This window comes from Calidris pugnax, unplaced genomic scaffold, assembly GCF_001431845.1.
Source record: "Calidris pugnax isolate Ruff unplaced genomic scaffold, ASM143184v1 scaffold347, whole genome shotgun sequence".
Lineage (NCBI taxonomy): Eukaryota > Metazoa > Chordata > Aves > Charadriiformes > Scolopacidae > Calidris > Calidris pugnax.
Genome location: NW_015091298.1, coordinates 496869 through 510611, shown reverse-complemented (window position 1 = coordinate 510611; position 13743 = coordinate 496869). Strand labels below are relative to the sequence as shown.

General features: G+C 56.2%; 1 protein-coding gene across 1 annotated transcript in view; it reads left to right on the top strand.

Annotated features, from left to right (window-relative positions):
* The first annotated feature begins 602 nt into the window (after window positions 1-602).
* Window positions 603-13743, top strand: part of LOC106899086 (protein VAC14 homolog) — a 29239-nt gene continuing 16098 nt past the window's right edge. Inside the window, exon 1 of the mRNA XM_014960752.1 lies at window positions 603-737. Coding sequence (XP_014816238.1) covers window positions 643-737 — 95 coding nt within the window. The 5' untranslated portion in view covers window positions 603-642. The remainder of the gene's footprint in view (window positions 738-13743) is intronic.

Below are 13743 nucleotides of genomic sequence, written 5' to 3'. Positions count from 1 at the left end.
CCTGGGGCACCTTGTATGTGACACTGATGCACCCAGTGGCCCCTGCTCAGGGAAAATCGTGTCACCGAGTGTAAATTGGTGGCCATGCCGTGACCCAGGGCTGGACGTGTGTGTCTGCTGCTGGATGTGTGTGTCTGCTGCTGGATGTGTGTGTCTGCTGCTGCGTGCTCGGGCATCTGGCACGTGGGGCTGGATTAAAGGCTCTTCAGCTCAGTGGCAAGCTGGTTTTTGGGGTGAGTGTACATCCCGTATCTGAGGAGACGGGATCACCCATCGATTTAGAGCCTGGGGCATCTCTTCTATCAGCTACTGAAGCTGAAGGGCTCTGGGATATCTCCTAAAAAAGCTCCTTTCCCCCCCATGTGCTGCTTCAGACCACCATGGGATACTTTCCCCTGGGATGGGGAGAGCTGCGGCAGGGCTGGCTCTGCTTGGACCAAGCAGATGCTGGTACTCGAGGCTTGGAAATCTTCTTTTCATGCCCCCAACCCTCCTCTGCTCAGTGCTATAACCATATTTTGGGGTGTCTGCTCTGTAAAGTCTCCTCTGTGGCAGGGGGACCCCAGCCACTCTAATTCGCTCTCCCCTTCCCCTGCCTCCCCAGGTGCCAAAGGCTTGGAGTGCTCCCCCTCCACCCCCACCATGAACTCCTACTTCTACAAGTTCATGATCAACCTCCTCAAGCGCTTCAGCAGCGAACGGAAACTCCTGGAGACCAGAGGAGCCTTCATCATCAGGTCAGAGCACTCCAAGCTCCCCCCCTCCATCAAGCACCCCCCCGGGCAGGGTGGGATGGGGATGACAGGGTCGAACAGCCCAAGCACCGAGCCAAAACCATTTCTCCCAGCCTCCCTCCTTCACCCAGATGGTTTCAGAGCAAACAGGACTTGCCTTTCACATGTCGAGGCACCATATTGCTCGCTCCCATCCCCGGAGGCAAAGTAGCTCCTTATTAAATTGCATTGTCAGAGCCCGTTTGGTTAAGAACCAACTAGACCGGCCGGTGGATGATGACAGGCCTCGGCTCGGAGTGCCAACTCGAGTGAATCCCTCCAACCCAGCTCGGCGCGATGCTCGCCCAGCGAAAGCCTGGTCCCCCTCCCAAAAATCACATTTCCACCCTCGGAGTTGGTAGGATTTGCTTCAGCTTCTTGAGGAGGCTGGAAAGCCCAGCGTGGTGGCAGCTGGCAGGGCATCATCCGTAACGCAATGAAATTTGGGGCAAAGGGACACCAATTCCTCGCCTCGCTGGGAAATACTGGGCTTTAACGGTCAAGGCGAGGTGGGGAAATGGGTGAGGAGGGGGCAGGATTTTTTTCCCCTTGCTTTTGGGGAGGTGACATCCTGGGGGGAGATGCCAGAAACCCAAACCCTGCTCCCTGCGGGAGACGAGGAGCTGCCTCTCTGAAGCTGGAGGGGTGCACAAGGCTGGGGTGGGGGGGCTCCCATCACCACTCTGGGAAAATAAAGCATGCAGAGCTCCCAAAAATCTTCTCAGCCCAGCTGGGGGGGGTTGAGCTGTACCCACTCGGGGCTGCAGTTTGTGCCCAAGTCTTCGGGCGCCGAAAAGTTGCCGCCGGCTTTGCCCCGTCAGCGATGAAGGTGGAGGTGAAGCTTCCACGTGGTGGGTTGCAAAAATGAGATGAAACGTGGGGCAGGGCCGCTCTTTGGGCTGGAGGGTGAGGATTTCAGAGGTTTCCCCCACCTTGCATTAAATTTGGATGTAATACATTGCATTCCCCCTCCCAAAAAAACACTCTAGCTGGGCATATGTGGTTTTTTTGCTTCTGGTAAGAGTCTGGAAAAGTATCTAAAAGCGGGGCAGACGTGGTTAGTGGTGGCTTTGGCAGCGTGATGGTGGTGGTTGGACTCGATGATGGAAGGTCCTTTCCAAACTAGATGATTCTATGATGGGTTTAACCATATGGGGGATCTAAGAATAGGGCAGAGACAGCATCCCCCTCCTAGCGTCCCCTCTCTTCTCCCTGGTTTGAGCAGCCCTCGGCAGGGGAAGCAGCCCTATCTCCTCGTTAGGGGAGCAGGGCAATTAGAGCAGTAACGAGCGTGGGCAGGGGCCCATTTAAAAGCTTTCCCATGTGGCAGCCACCTCCAGTCTTTCCCTGCGGGTCCAGCAGGATGAGCCCTGGCTGGCTTTCCCAGCAGCGCGGCGCGGTCGGCTCAAGCCAGGGCTTTTCATGGTGATTCACTCCCCAAAAAATCCTGTAAAGCCAAAAAAAAAAAAAAATCATATATATGTGACTCTGTCAAGTCACGTTGTGGCTCACGTGGGGTGGAGGCAGGTCTGGAGCCAAAGCAGTGGTTCTGGGAAGGGTGAGCCCTGCCCCGGGGTGCTGGGGTTCACTCTGGAACCTACTGATGGCGCTGGTTTAGCTCCGTCTCCGTTGCCTCCTGAAATAGCAAGGTGGGAAGGAGAGCTGGGGGGGGGAAAAACTTTTACGGGGAGTCTTTGGAAAAGACTGCTCTCTCGCTGGAGAGCCCCAGTGAACGTGGGAGCCTCGTGCTGCTATTTTTAGCCCCTTTTCAAATTGAAGCCGTATGTGCATTCCCACGTTCCGATCCCGCCCTTGTCCACACGCCAGCTCAGCTGTTGCGCGCAGCGGGGTGAGAAGCCAACCTCATGTTTGACTTTCAGGAGATGCTGGTGATGCTTCATTCCTGGCTGGAAAGCACCAAGGGGATGCTCGAAGGGCTGGGAGGGTGGGTGTTAAAACATGGGTCCTTCCCCCGGCAGCGGGGTGAGAAGCCAACCTCATGTTTGACTTCACAGAATCACAGAATCACAGAATCTTCTAGTTTGGAAGGGACCTTAAAGATCATCTTGTCCAACCATCAACCCAACTGACAAAAATAGACACCCGCACAACAAACAAGGAGCATCATCACTAAACCATACCTCCCAGCACTACATCAACCCGTCTTTTGAACACCTCCAGGGATGGTGCCTCAACCACCTCCCTGGGCAGCCCATTCCAATGCCTGAGAACCCTTTCAGTGAAAAAATTGTTCCTAATATCCAGCCTGAACCTCCCCTGGTGCAACTTGAGGCCATTTCCTCTCGTCCTGTCGCCTGTGACTTGAGAGAAGAGACCGACCCCCACCTCTCTACACCCTCCTTTCAGGGAGTTGTAGAGAGCAATAAGGTCTCCCCTCAGCCTCCTCTTCTCCAGGCTGAATAACCCCAGCTCCCTCAGCCTCTCCTCATAAGACTTATTCTCCAGACCCCTTCAGGAGATGCTGGTGATGTTTCATTCTGGGCTGGAGAGGACCAAGGGGATGCTCGAAGTTAAAACACGGGTCCTTCCCCCCCAGCTGCTGCCACAAGCCTTTTTTTGCTCCCTTTGGAGCCATCATCTTCCCCTCTGGGACCATCCTTTCTCCTACCAGCCGGCCCAGGAACGGGGAAGCAGGGAAGGAAAAGCGAGGGCTGGAGAGGACCAAGGGGATGCTCGAAGTTAAAACACGGGTCCTTCCCCCCCAGCTGCTGCCACAAGCCTTTTTTTGCTCCCTTTGGAGCCATCATCTTCCCCTCTGGGACCATCCTTTCTCCTACCAGCCGGCCCAGGAACGGGGAAGCAGGGAAGGAAAAGCGACCTGTTTATTTTAGGCAGTGATTCCCAGCTGAAGGATGCGTGCTGGGGGGAAAGGGGAACTGGGGACAGGGGTTTTTATGAAAGCCCAGCGCAGCACTTTTTTTTCCCCCCTCACGTTGCCCGTGGGCGAGTTCGAAGGTCGGCGAGGTCAGGGAAGAGGGTCTGCAGTTAAAGGTGGTTGATTTCTAACCCAGCTCCAGCTCGTTGGTCTCCGGTTGCTGACTCAGAAAGGACTTTAGTCTCTCTCCTGGTTTGTCCCCGAAGTCCTGGAGGCAGAGGTTACGGTACATGGTGTGCTCAAACCTGGTTTGGGCAGTGATCTCGGCAGGAGGTGGGACCGTGGAGGTGGGACCATCTCTTGCTCTTGGCCCAGGATGTGCAGAGCTGCTCCGGTGCCTGCCCGCCGTGGGGAAAATGGGTGGGAGAAGCACCCCCAGCCCTTCTGGGCAGAGGTGGGGGCTTGTGGTGGGTGATCTCACCATCGGTGACCTCGGTCCCGAACAAATAAATAACAGGAAAAGCTTTGAAAATAACAGGAAAAGCTCCAAAAGCTTCTATCGTTCACTAGGAAGAATCTAGATCGTTTCTTCTCCCTTGCCTGGGACCAGCGGGGTGGGGGGTAACCCAGCCCTGGCGGTCCCGAACAAATAAATAACAGGAAAAGCTTTGAAAATAACAGGAAAAGCTCCAAAAGCTTCTATCGTTCACTAGGAAGAATCTAGATCGTTTCTTCTCCCTTGCCTGGGACCAGCAGGGTGGGGGGTAACCCAGCCCTGGCACATGGTCCATCTGCCATGGTCCAAGACGTGCCATACTTGGTCTGCCACCTTCTCCAGCAGCATCCAGCATGGCATCACTGGATCAAACCATGGTGTGATGCCTCATCCATGCCACCACCCAAGGGGACCTCACGGAGGGAGGGCTGAGCCCCAGCGGGAGGAGAAAGGAAGGGCAGCATCAAGGGAAAGAGCTCTTCAAAGCTGCGTAGATGCCTCCTGCACCCCTGGGTGAGGGATGCTCTTTGTGAAGGGACGTGCCGAGGGTGCTCCAGTGGTACCAGTCACCCAGAGTCTCACACTTCCCACCCCTCTCCCCTTGAGGAACCCGGCAAAGTGAAAAACCTGCTCCCGTGGTCTCTTCCAAGGCTTTTCTTTTGGCTTGGCAGCGCTTTCCTGCATCACAGCAGATGGGGGTTTCCTTTGGGGGTTGGTCTCTGTCACTTGTGTGGGTAAAAACTCAGGACTCAAAGCTCTGCCTTCTCTTTTTGAGCCAGGCAGGCTCAAAGGTGGCTCCCAAAGGGTTGTTGGAGGCAGGAGCACTCAGTGTTACTCCTCACCTTGATGAGCAGACCCGAGACCTTCCAGCCTTCTCACTAATGGAGAGCTATCTGCCCTAGCTGGCACGTGGCCGTCCTGGACTCAACAGAGCCCTTAAGCAAGAAGCAAATATTCAGATTCAGCCTCTGGCCTCCCGACGATGGCTTGGAGCAGCAGAAAAATGCAGAGGAGCTTCCAAAAGCATCACATGGCTACTTGGAGCGGCACGGCCGGTCCTCCGGGCAGGGACCCCGCCGAGGGAAAGCTGCTCAGAGACAGCACCAAGCGTTTTTCAGCCTGCACCCAGGTTTCCAGCCTAGATTTGATGAAGTGAGAGGCTTAAGCCCTAACCCGTGGACATCAGGCTTGCTGCTCAGAGCATGGTTTGGGGATAGCTTGCCTTTGGAAGGAGCCACCTCATACCCTCTTGTCCCTCCCCAGGGCTGGTTGTGCAGCCCCTGCCCTGTCCCCAGGGTCTGTCCGAGCTCCAGGAGGCAGTTTTGGTCGCAAACCCGAGCCTGGCACCAAAGCAGCTGCCTTTTTGCATCTCAGGAGCAGCTCAGGCGTTCATGGCTGACGGAGCTTGCCAGGACAGCAGATCGTAGAATCACAGAGTGGTTTTGGTTGGAAGGGACCTTAAAGCCCACCCAGTGCCACCCCCTGCCCTGGGCAGGGACACCTCCCACCACACCAGGTTGCTCCAAGCCCCCTCCAACCTGCCCTTGAACCCCTCCAGGGATGGGGCAGCCACAGCTTCTCTGGCCAACCTGGGCCAGGCTCTCACCACCCTCACAGCAAACAAGTTCTTCCCCACATCTCAGCTCCAGCTCCCCTCTTTCAGGGTCAAACCCTTCCCCCTCCTCCTGGGGCTCCCCTCCCTCATCCAGAGTCCCTCCCCAGCTTTCCTGGAGCCCCTTGAGGGACTGGAAGGGGCTCCAAGGTCTCCCTGGAGCCTTCTCTTCTCCAGGCTGACCCCCCCCAACTCTCTCAGCCCCCCCTCCCAGCAGAGGGGCTCCAGCCCTCCCAGCATCTCCATGGCCTTCCTCACTATCAACATATCCACCCCCAGATGGCATCACCTGGGGGTCGAGGGCCGTGGTGCAGACCAGGGGACTGTCTCTTTCATCCAGGGATGGGGCAGCCACAGCTTGGCTGGAGCAGATGAGGTTATTCAGCCAGTTCATGGCTGGGGAGCTGGAAAATCCCAAGCCTCACGATGGGGCCCTGGGTTTATGGCTCCTGCAGATGGGAAAAGTTCACCTGGCTGGAAATCCTGCTTTTTCCTTGAGGTCTGGAAGTCCTGCTGGGATGACGCCAGCGGAGAGGTGGGGACAAACACCAGCACGTCACCTTGGGTGCATGTAGGGCTTCACAGCGATGCCCTTGGTGTGAGGTGGTCCCTTCTGGGCAGGAGGGGACTTTTCTGCTTCTGAGAGAGGCTGGGGCTGACCGCAGCAACACCCCTTTTCCCCCCAAAAATGAGGAGGGGTGGAAAGCAAAGTGGGTTTGGCCACGCGATGCGGGATGGGGAGTTGGGGAGGGGGGAGAGCGAAGGGGCAGCGTGTCCCCTGAAGTGTGGACACCCGATGCTCTTGGCAGGCAGGTGGTGAGGAGCATGTTAAATCACTTTTTTTGCTCAGCTTCCCTGCTCTCTGTCTGAGGCGGGGGTGGGAAGGGAAAAGCCAGCAGCTTGGTGGGGGGGAATGGGATGGCTTTAGGGGTGAGGGGATGCTGAAGCCACAGTGATGCCCTTGCCCCATCCTGGCCCTCCCCATCCTTAACCTCCTCCTGGCCATCCCACCTCCCAGCCCATCACCTCCCCCCCTCCTTGAGAGATGCTCAAGGGCTGGGGCTGAGCAAAATCCACCTCTTCTCCCCAGCCTGGATGCTCTTGATGGTTTGCTTGGCCAAATATCTCCTGCCAAGCTGGAGGTTCCCAGGGCTGGGATGTGGGATCCCCTCCTCTGCTCCTCCTTCCTTCGGGAGACCTGATGCCACCATGTGTCCCCCGTCTCCAGCTCCCAGCACCAAAATCCCGAAATGTGGGGCCCGAAAATCCCCCCTGGGCCACCAGCAAGTGAATTGGGACTGGGGCAGGGGGGGAGACACACACGGGTGTCTCCTCTTCCTCCCTCCCAACTGCATCGCAGAACAAACCCCGCGTTTGTTTGTGCGGGATCCGTTCGGCTTGTCCTCAGCAAAAAAAAAAAAAAACAGAAAAAAAATAGAAAAAAAAAAAAAAAACAACCAACCACCAAACCCAAAACGCAGCCCCTTTGATAAAGTGTGATATGAACTCGGGTAAAATCCAAACAGCTGTGAGAGCGCTACAAGGGAAGCTTCTGTGTCGGGAGGCAGCGAGCCTGCGAAAATACACTGCTCTGCCTGCCAGGATGCTCGCTGGCCGCCTGCCCTTCTGCCTTAATGAACTCTCCATCCTCCCCCCTCTCCTCCTCCCTCGCAGAAAGGAGGATCCGGAGAAAGCTTTTTTTTATTTTATTTTTTTTTATTTTTTTATTTTTTTTTCTGCCCATTTGCAGAGCAGAAAGCGGGGCTCCGGCCGGGAGCAGGGGGACGAGCATCCCCAAGCTCTGCTCTCAGGTCCGTGGGCTTCCCGTCGCTCCTTCCCAGCTTGGTCCTCTCCACCTCCCTTCAACCCTTCCAAAAATCTCCTTTCCCCCCCAGCTCTGCCTCCAGCCAGCCATGGCAAACCCCACGGCTGGAGATATGGGGTGGCATTTGGTGGCGTGGGGACATCCAACCTCTCCTTTTAAGCATCTCCTGCCGCACCAGCCAGGCTCCTCTTGGGCTTTGATGTGGATTTGGGGTGGGAGCCGGCGACCCCCCTGCGCCTCCGAACACCCCCTGCTCTTGAACTGCCTATTTTACATCCTGCAGTGGGCTCCACGAGCCCCAGGGAATTAAAACCATGAGGTTTTGATTCATTCAGGCTGTGGGGCATCACGCTGGGCTCTCCGATACCCTCCCATGGAGCAGGAGCTGGAGGGGAAATAAAAAAAAAAGAAACCCAATTTCCCCCAGATTAGTGGTTGGATCTGGGGTTGCAACGGGCTGGGAGCCACGATGGAAGAGCCTGGTTGCTCTGCCTAAGGATTATCCCGGCTGAGGATAATGGTCCCCTCCATCCTGGGGCTGGATTCCCCTCCAGGAAGGATGGGAGATGCCGTCCTGAGCTGTGGGAGCTGGAGGATGGTACCAGCCTTTTTGGGGATGAGCTTGGGAAGCTACTCCGGGGATGCCTGGAAGGATTTGATGGGTTTTCCAGTAGGAAAATGGGAAGCAGACGTGAGCCCCAGCGCCCCAGTGGGCTGGGACTAGTTTGGGTCAGCGAGAGGGTGGAGGGAAGGAAGGGGAAGTGCAACGTAGGGGAGGAAAATCCTCCCAAAAAGGCCAAGATCCTTCAAAGGGCAGGTCCTGTGGAGGGCGGGGGGGGGAGATATTTGTTCCCTCCCAGCCTTTTTTGTGGGATCCCAGCAGGTTCCCCCCCCCAGGTGGGAAAGCAGGGGGGCAAAGCTCCCCTGCTTGTTAACCATTGTGTTCCCCAGAGCAGCTTCCAAGGTGTGTCCCAAATTTCCCTTGGGGAGAGGACCCTCGTGGTGGGGAGGCCGTGGCTGGTGCAGGCAAGGGGGGGGGGTTTGTTTTTGGCCATTATCTGCTAAATTAACCCATCTAATCCCATCCGTTGGGGCTTGGGGGTTCTGGTGGTGTTGCCTTTTCTCTCGCCCTGCAAATGTGACGTCTGGGTTTATTCATCTCTGCGGAGGGAGCAGCCAGGACAGGGAGTCTGGAAAAAAAGCTGAATAATGGCATTTTTTCCCTCGTTTCTTACAGGGGATCTTGCCCAGGATTATCCCCGAGGCGCGGGGCTCGCTGACTTAAAAACCTCAAGGCAGGGCTGAGTGTTTTGCCTCCTGCTGCTCTCATCAAGGGATTTTGGGTTTTTTTTTCCTTATTCCTGGCTGCTTCTGAGCATCTCACAGCCCCTCGCTCCCCGCCAGCCGCCCACCCGGCCCAGGCACAAGCAGCAGGAGGATGGGTGAAGATGCTCCGGCACTTCCCAGGGTCACACTTTGCCCCAGGTTTCCATAAGTTGGATATGAAGGAAAAATTTGGACCTTGAAGAGGTCGTCAACCCTCGCTCCCCGCCAGCCGCCCACCCGTCCCAGGCAAAAGCAGCAGGAGGACGGGTGAAGATGCTCCGGCACTTCCCAGGGTCACACTTTGCCACAGGTTTCCATAGGTTGGATATGAAGGAAAAATTTTGACCTTGAAGAGGTCGTCAAGCCTCGGAACAGGCTGCCCAGGGAAGCGGTGGAGTCACCATCCCTTGGGGGTGTTTAAAAGCCAGGCAGACGTGGTGCTGAGGGACATGGGTCAGTGGTGGGTTTGTCAGTGTTGGGTTGATGGTTGGACTCGATGATCTGAAAGGTCCCTTCCAACCTGGGCAGTTCTACAGTTCTAGGATCCAAGGTGGATGCTCACCCCAAGCTCCGTAGCTCCCATCAGTGGGTCCAGCCGGGCATTCCGCTCCTGGGATGGGACATCCTGGGATGGGATGCCCTGCGATGGCACATTTTCATCTCCTTCCCCTTGGTGCTTCTTCCCTTTGGTGCTCAGCTGCCCTGGGAGCAGGTCCCCTTCTAGCATTGGGTGCTCTTAGGATGCTGGTCCTGCAGAGAGCATCCAGTCGCTCTCCTCTCCCACAACTATGGGTCTTGGAGGGTCTGGGGGAGCGAGACTCTTCGGGCTGCATCCCCCCTTTGGGATCCCTCCAGGAATCCCAGTTCCAAAGGCAGGATGGGAGTTGAGATCCACCCCATGGTGCCAGAAGGCAGCGAGAGGGGGCAGGAGCGGAGGCAAACCCATCTTGAAGCCGAAGGACCATGCTTCCTCATCTGGGACCTCCTTCTCTGAGCTCTAGGATGCTTTTTGGGTGTCCCCACTTCTCCTGCTCCTCCTGTCCCTTCTCCCCGGAGCCACACGAGGACTAGCGCTGCGTCGAGTGTGTCTACACAGGGATTTGAGCAAAGCAAGGGAAAAGCCAGTGGTGGGTCCGAGTAGTGGGGATGTTGGCAGAAGGGACGAGGCAGTGTCACCTCCCATCCCGGAGCACACTTGTCCCCGAGCCGAGCTGACGGGTTCCCCTCCTGCTGGCACCCATGGGACACTGCCAACCCCTTCCAGTCCCTTTTTTTATTTCCTTCTGGAAAGCTTCACCCTCAAAACCACAGTGTATTCCTGCCATACTCCACCCCCGAGCTGGTCCCTCTGCTTTCAGAGATCTAGGGATGCCCAGCAGGACCATCTTCCCCCTTGGAATGGGCTGCCCAGGGAGGTGGTTGAGGCACCATCCCTGGAGGTGTTCAAAAGCCAGGTTGATGTAGTGCTGGGAGGTCTGGTTTAGTGATGATGCTCCTTGTTTGTTGTGTGGGTGTCTATTTTTGTCAGGTGGGTTGACAGTTGGACAAGATGATCTTTAAGGTCCCTTCCAACCTAGAAGATTCTGTGATTCTGTGAAATTTGCCTTCCACATGAGGGGCAAATATGACTTGTCCCCCACCAGGGGGATACAAAGGCTCAGCCACCTCCAGGACAAGCAACCCGCTCCTCAGCCACGCTTTTAGGAGAAGAAAAAAAAAACAAAAAAAACCAAAAAACACTTTGATTTCTTCATCTTAAAGCCGAGTGACGGGGAGGGAAGGGGAAGAGCGAGCGCAGGGACCATGGCTCCCATCTCTCTGCCAGCTGTGCCCGCCCCGAACCCCATCAGCATCTCCCAGCTCCTGCTGCCACAGCTCTGCGCCCGCGCCTCTAACCTATTTTATTTGCAGCGAGGAGAAATTAGAGGGGGGTTAGAAATAAGGCGCTTGTCAGTTTTCTTGAAAATTAGGCCACAGCTGTCAGCCTGAAAGGGAAGCGTACGTCTCCGAGGAAGGATCTGCTGCCGCTTTCCGCCTCTTCCCCCTCATCCCCTACCCTGCCTCCCCTTCAAAACAGGAGATGCTTGTCTGGAAAGGTGTAAGATCCCCTCTAGGACCAGGCTCTGGAGGGCTCAGTTGAACATGAGTCCTTCCCCTCACCTGGGGAGGTGGGCTGGAGGCCTGGCTGTGGTGCTGCCGCCTGGGTGCCTCCTGCCTGGGGCTTGAAGCCCCAGAAGGCCAAGGTGAGACTTGGCTTTGCCATCCCCTCTGTCGTCGAGTCATTGGCAAGTTTAAAAGTTGGAGAAGAAATGCCTCGTGGGTTCTATTTTTTTTGCTTTCCTGGAGGATTCCCAGGAGAAAAGGTGCCTGTTTTCCAGGTGAGCCTCCTGTAAGGTCCTCAGATGTTCCTGCATCTTGTGAGCTTTGCAGGTCCTCGATGGCCGCTTGCTTGCAGACAGGACAGCTTTATTGGTGGGTCACCATAAGGTTTCCTCAAGGAAACTCCGGGGACACACTGACTTGAGCAGCTGGAGGCTGGTGCTGGATGTGGGCTTCCCCTTGGAGGAGGTGTCACGTTCATCTGTGTTACATCTAAGAGTTGGGCGATGGCTTGGGCTGAGTGGCCCATTGGGCTTTCAAATTTAGTCATCTTTTGGCTTCTGGCCCATCCCAGAGGATATTAGCAGTTGATAGTCTTCCGTGCTCAAGACGATCAGAGGAAGGAACTGAAGAAGTTTGAAAAAACTTCTTCTGAAGAAACTCCTCCTTGGTCCGGTCCTGTTTCCTGCTCCTGTTGAATATGGAACTGTGGGTATTTCACTGATCATAAGTGCCCGGAGGTGTTGGGTATCAGCTTCATAAACTGAAAATGACCTTTGTGAAGGACACTGTTTCCCAGGCAGGAAACATCCAGGATGGGAACAAGGTTGGGTTCATCCCGAGTGAAGGTGGCCGTGCCCAGGAGGTGACTCACAGCTTTGGTAGGGTGGCCAGTGGAGAGGTCACCTTGCCAGCCGGGCCAGGGACTTCCCAGCGGTCCTGGTGTCCAAGGGGAGCATCACAAGGAGGAGAAGACAAGGACTGAGGCTCTGCAGGACCAAGATGCTTCACCAGCTGAAGGGAAGAAGGTTTGAGCATGACTCTGCCCCATGTCCATGGCAGTTCTCAAACCAGCAGCACACCATCACCAAGCTGTCCCTGGGGCAGCAAGTGGCTCCGAGGACAGAGAGTCTTCAGGGTGGCTGGATTTGGGCTGTTTTCCCTGGGAAATCAGGATTGTGCCATCACACCTTGGGATTCTTCATCTTTCCCCACCCGGCGAGTATCTCCTGCCTGTTGCAGTCCAGCCTGGGGGTATAAATAAGCAAGAGGTTTGGTTTGTGTGACCTTTCTTCTCAGAAGTTTCAACTTGGTGGCCCTAAATTTTCCATCCAGTGAGAAGAACCTCTCTGGAAGCCCCTACACGTGGGTGGCCCACAGTGACCCCGAGCTGGCTTTTTGCCCCGACGGTCTCCCAAAGCCCGGTGGGAGCTGCTGGCTTTCTCCTGGCTGGATGTCCACGTGGAAAGGAGCTCTGGTTTGCAGAGGGGAGTGAAGATGAGCCTTTACAGTAGCACCGTGCTCCTCTTGGTTGCTCAGAGGGGGTCCCTGGAGATCCCTGGGGACCATTTTTTGGCTGAGGCAGCCTGAGGCGAGCGCCGGGCTGGCACCACGGCTCCTTCAGCAGTTGTCATGCTGACGGCTTCTGCCGAGCAGACGCTCCGTGGGAGGGTTTCCTTGTTTGCAGTGAAACACTCTGCACCTTTTCAAGCAAAGTCATCACGGGGGCTCGTCTCCGGCTTCCCAGGATCCACACATCTCCTCCCTGGAGCCACACATCTCCTCCCAGAATCCACACATCTCCTCCCAGATCCGCACATCTCTGGCCCGTGGCTTTCACCGAGTTTCCCCAGAGGAACTTGATAATCACCATGAGAAAACAGGGACTCAGGAGGTTGGAAAGAAAAGTTCAGGGTTTTTTTGGCGCCTTAAACTAGGTCTCCCCGAAATGCCCTCGTGCTTCCCGCTGATGGGCTCCCTTTGATCTGGTGCTCCCGTTCCTGGCTGACCCGACGTCTCAAAGAGCAGAACCCGAGCATCAGCACATCAAGAAGAGTCCAAAAGCCACATGAAGAAGGAGATGGGAATCCTGCCTTTGCTCATTTTGTTTTCCTGGCTCGAGCAGGCTCTTTGCTCACCTGGGGCGAGCCGTGGTGGCTCTTGGCCCCGGAGCTGATCTTCCCAAGGAGTTGTCCGTGCTCTCCTTGGCTGGGTTGTACTTTATGACTTCCCACGTCCAGCAGATGTTGATGCTTCACCCTGTACCTCGCTCCATCTCGCTGCAAGCCCATCCCCAAGGAGATGGACCCCACCGGGTCCTCTCTTGACGAGGACCTGAGCTGGGAATGGGGAGAGGGGGAAGAGGCTCCCTCTGCCCTCCTTGCAGAAGGACCCCCCCCAAAAAACACACTTCTCCTTAAACTTTCCCAACCCTTCCCAATCCCCGCCGTGGAAAGCAATGAATTTTGCAGGGGGGAGCTGCCGGGGTTGCCATGGTTTCCCTTGCCCAGAGGAGCAGCTCCGGAGCCTGGATTCGGCAAAGGAGGGGAGAAAAATGGAGAGCTGGGATTTTCCGTGCAGCTGTGGCGGGGAAGGCCGGGAGAACGGCATCCTCCTGCCTTCCCCCCCCTCTCTCCTCCCTCTCCCCTCCATCCTAATTTTATCCCTGAGGCTGCTTCCTCTGCAGATTCCTAAAGGATCCCAGCTGCTGGGCTGGGCTGGGGATGCTGCTTCAGGGGGGATGGGAATGGGCATCGCCGGGGGGGTTTCAGGCCA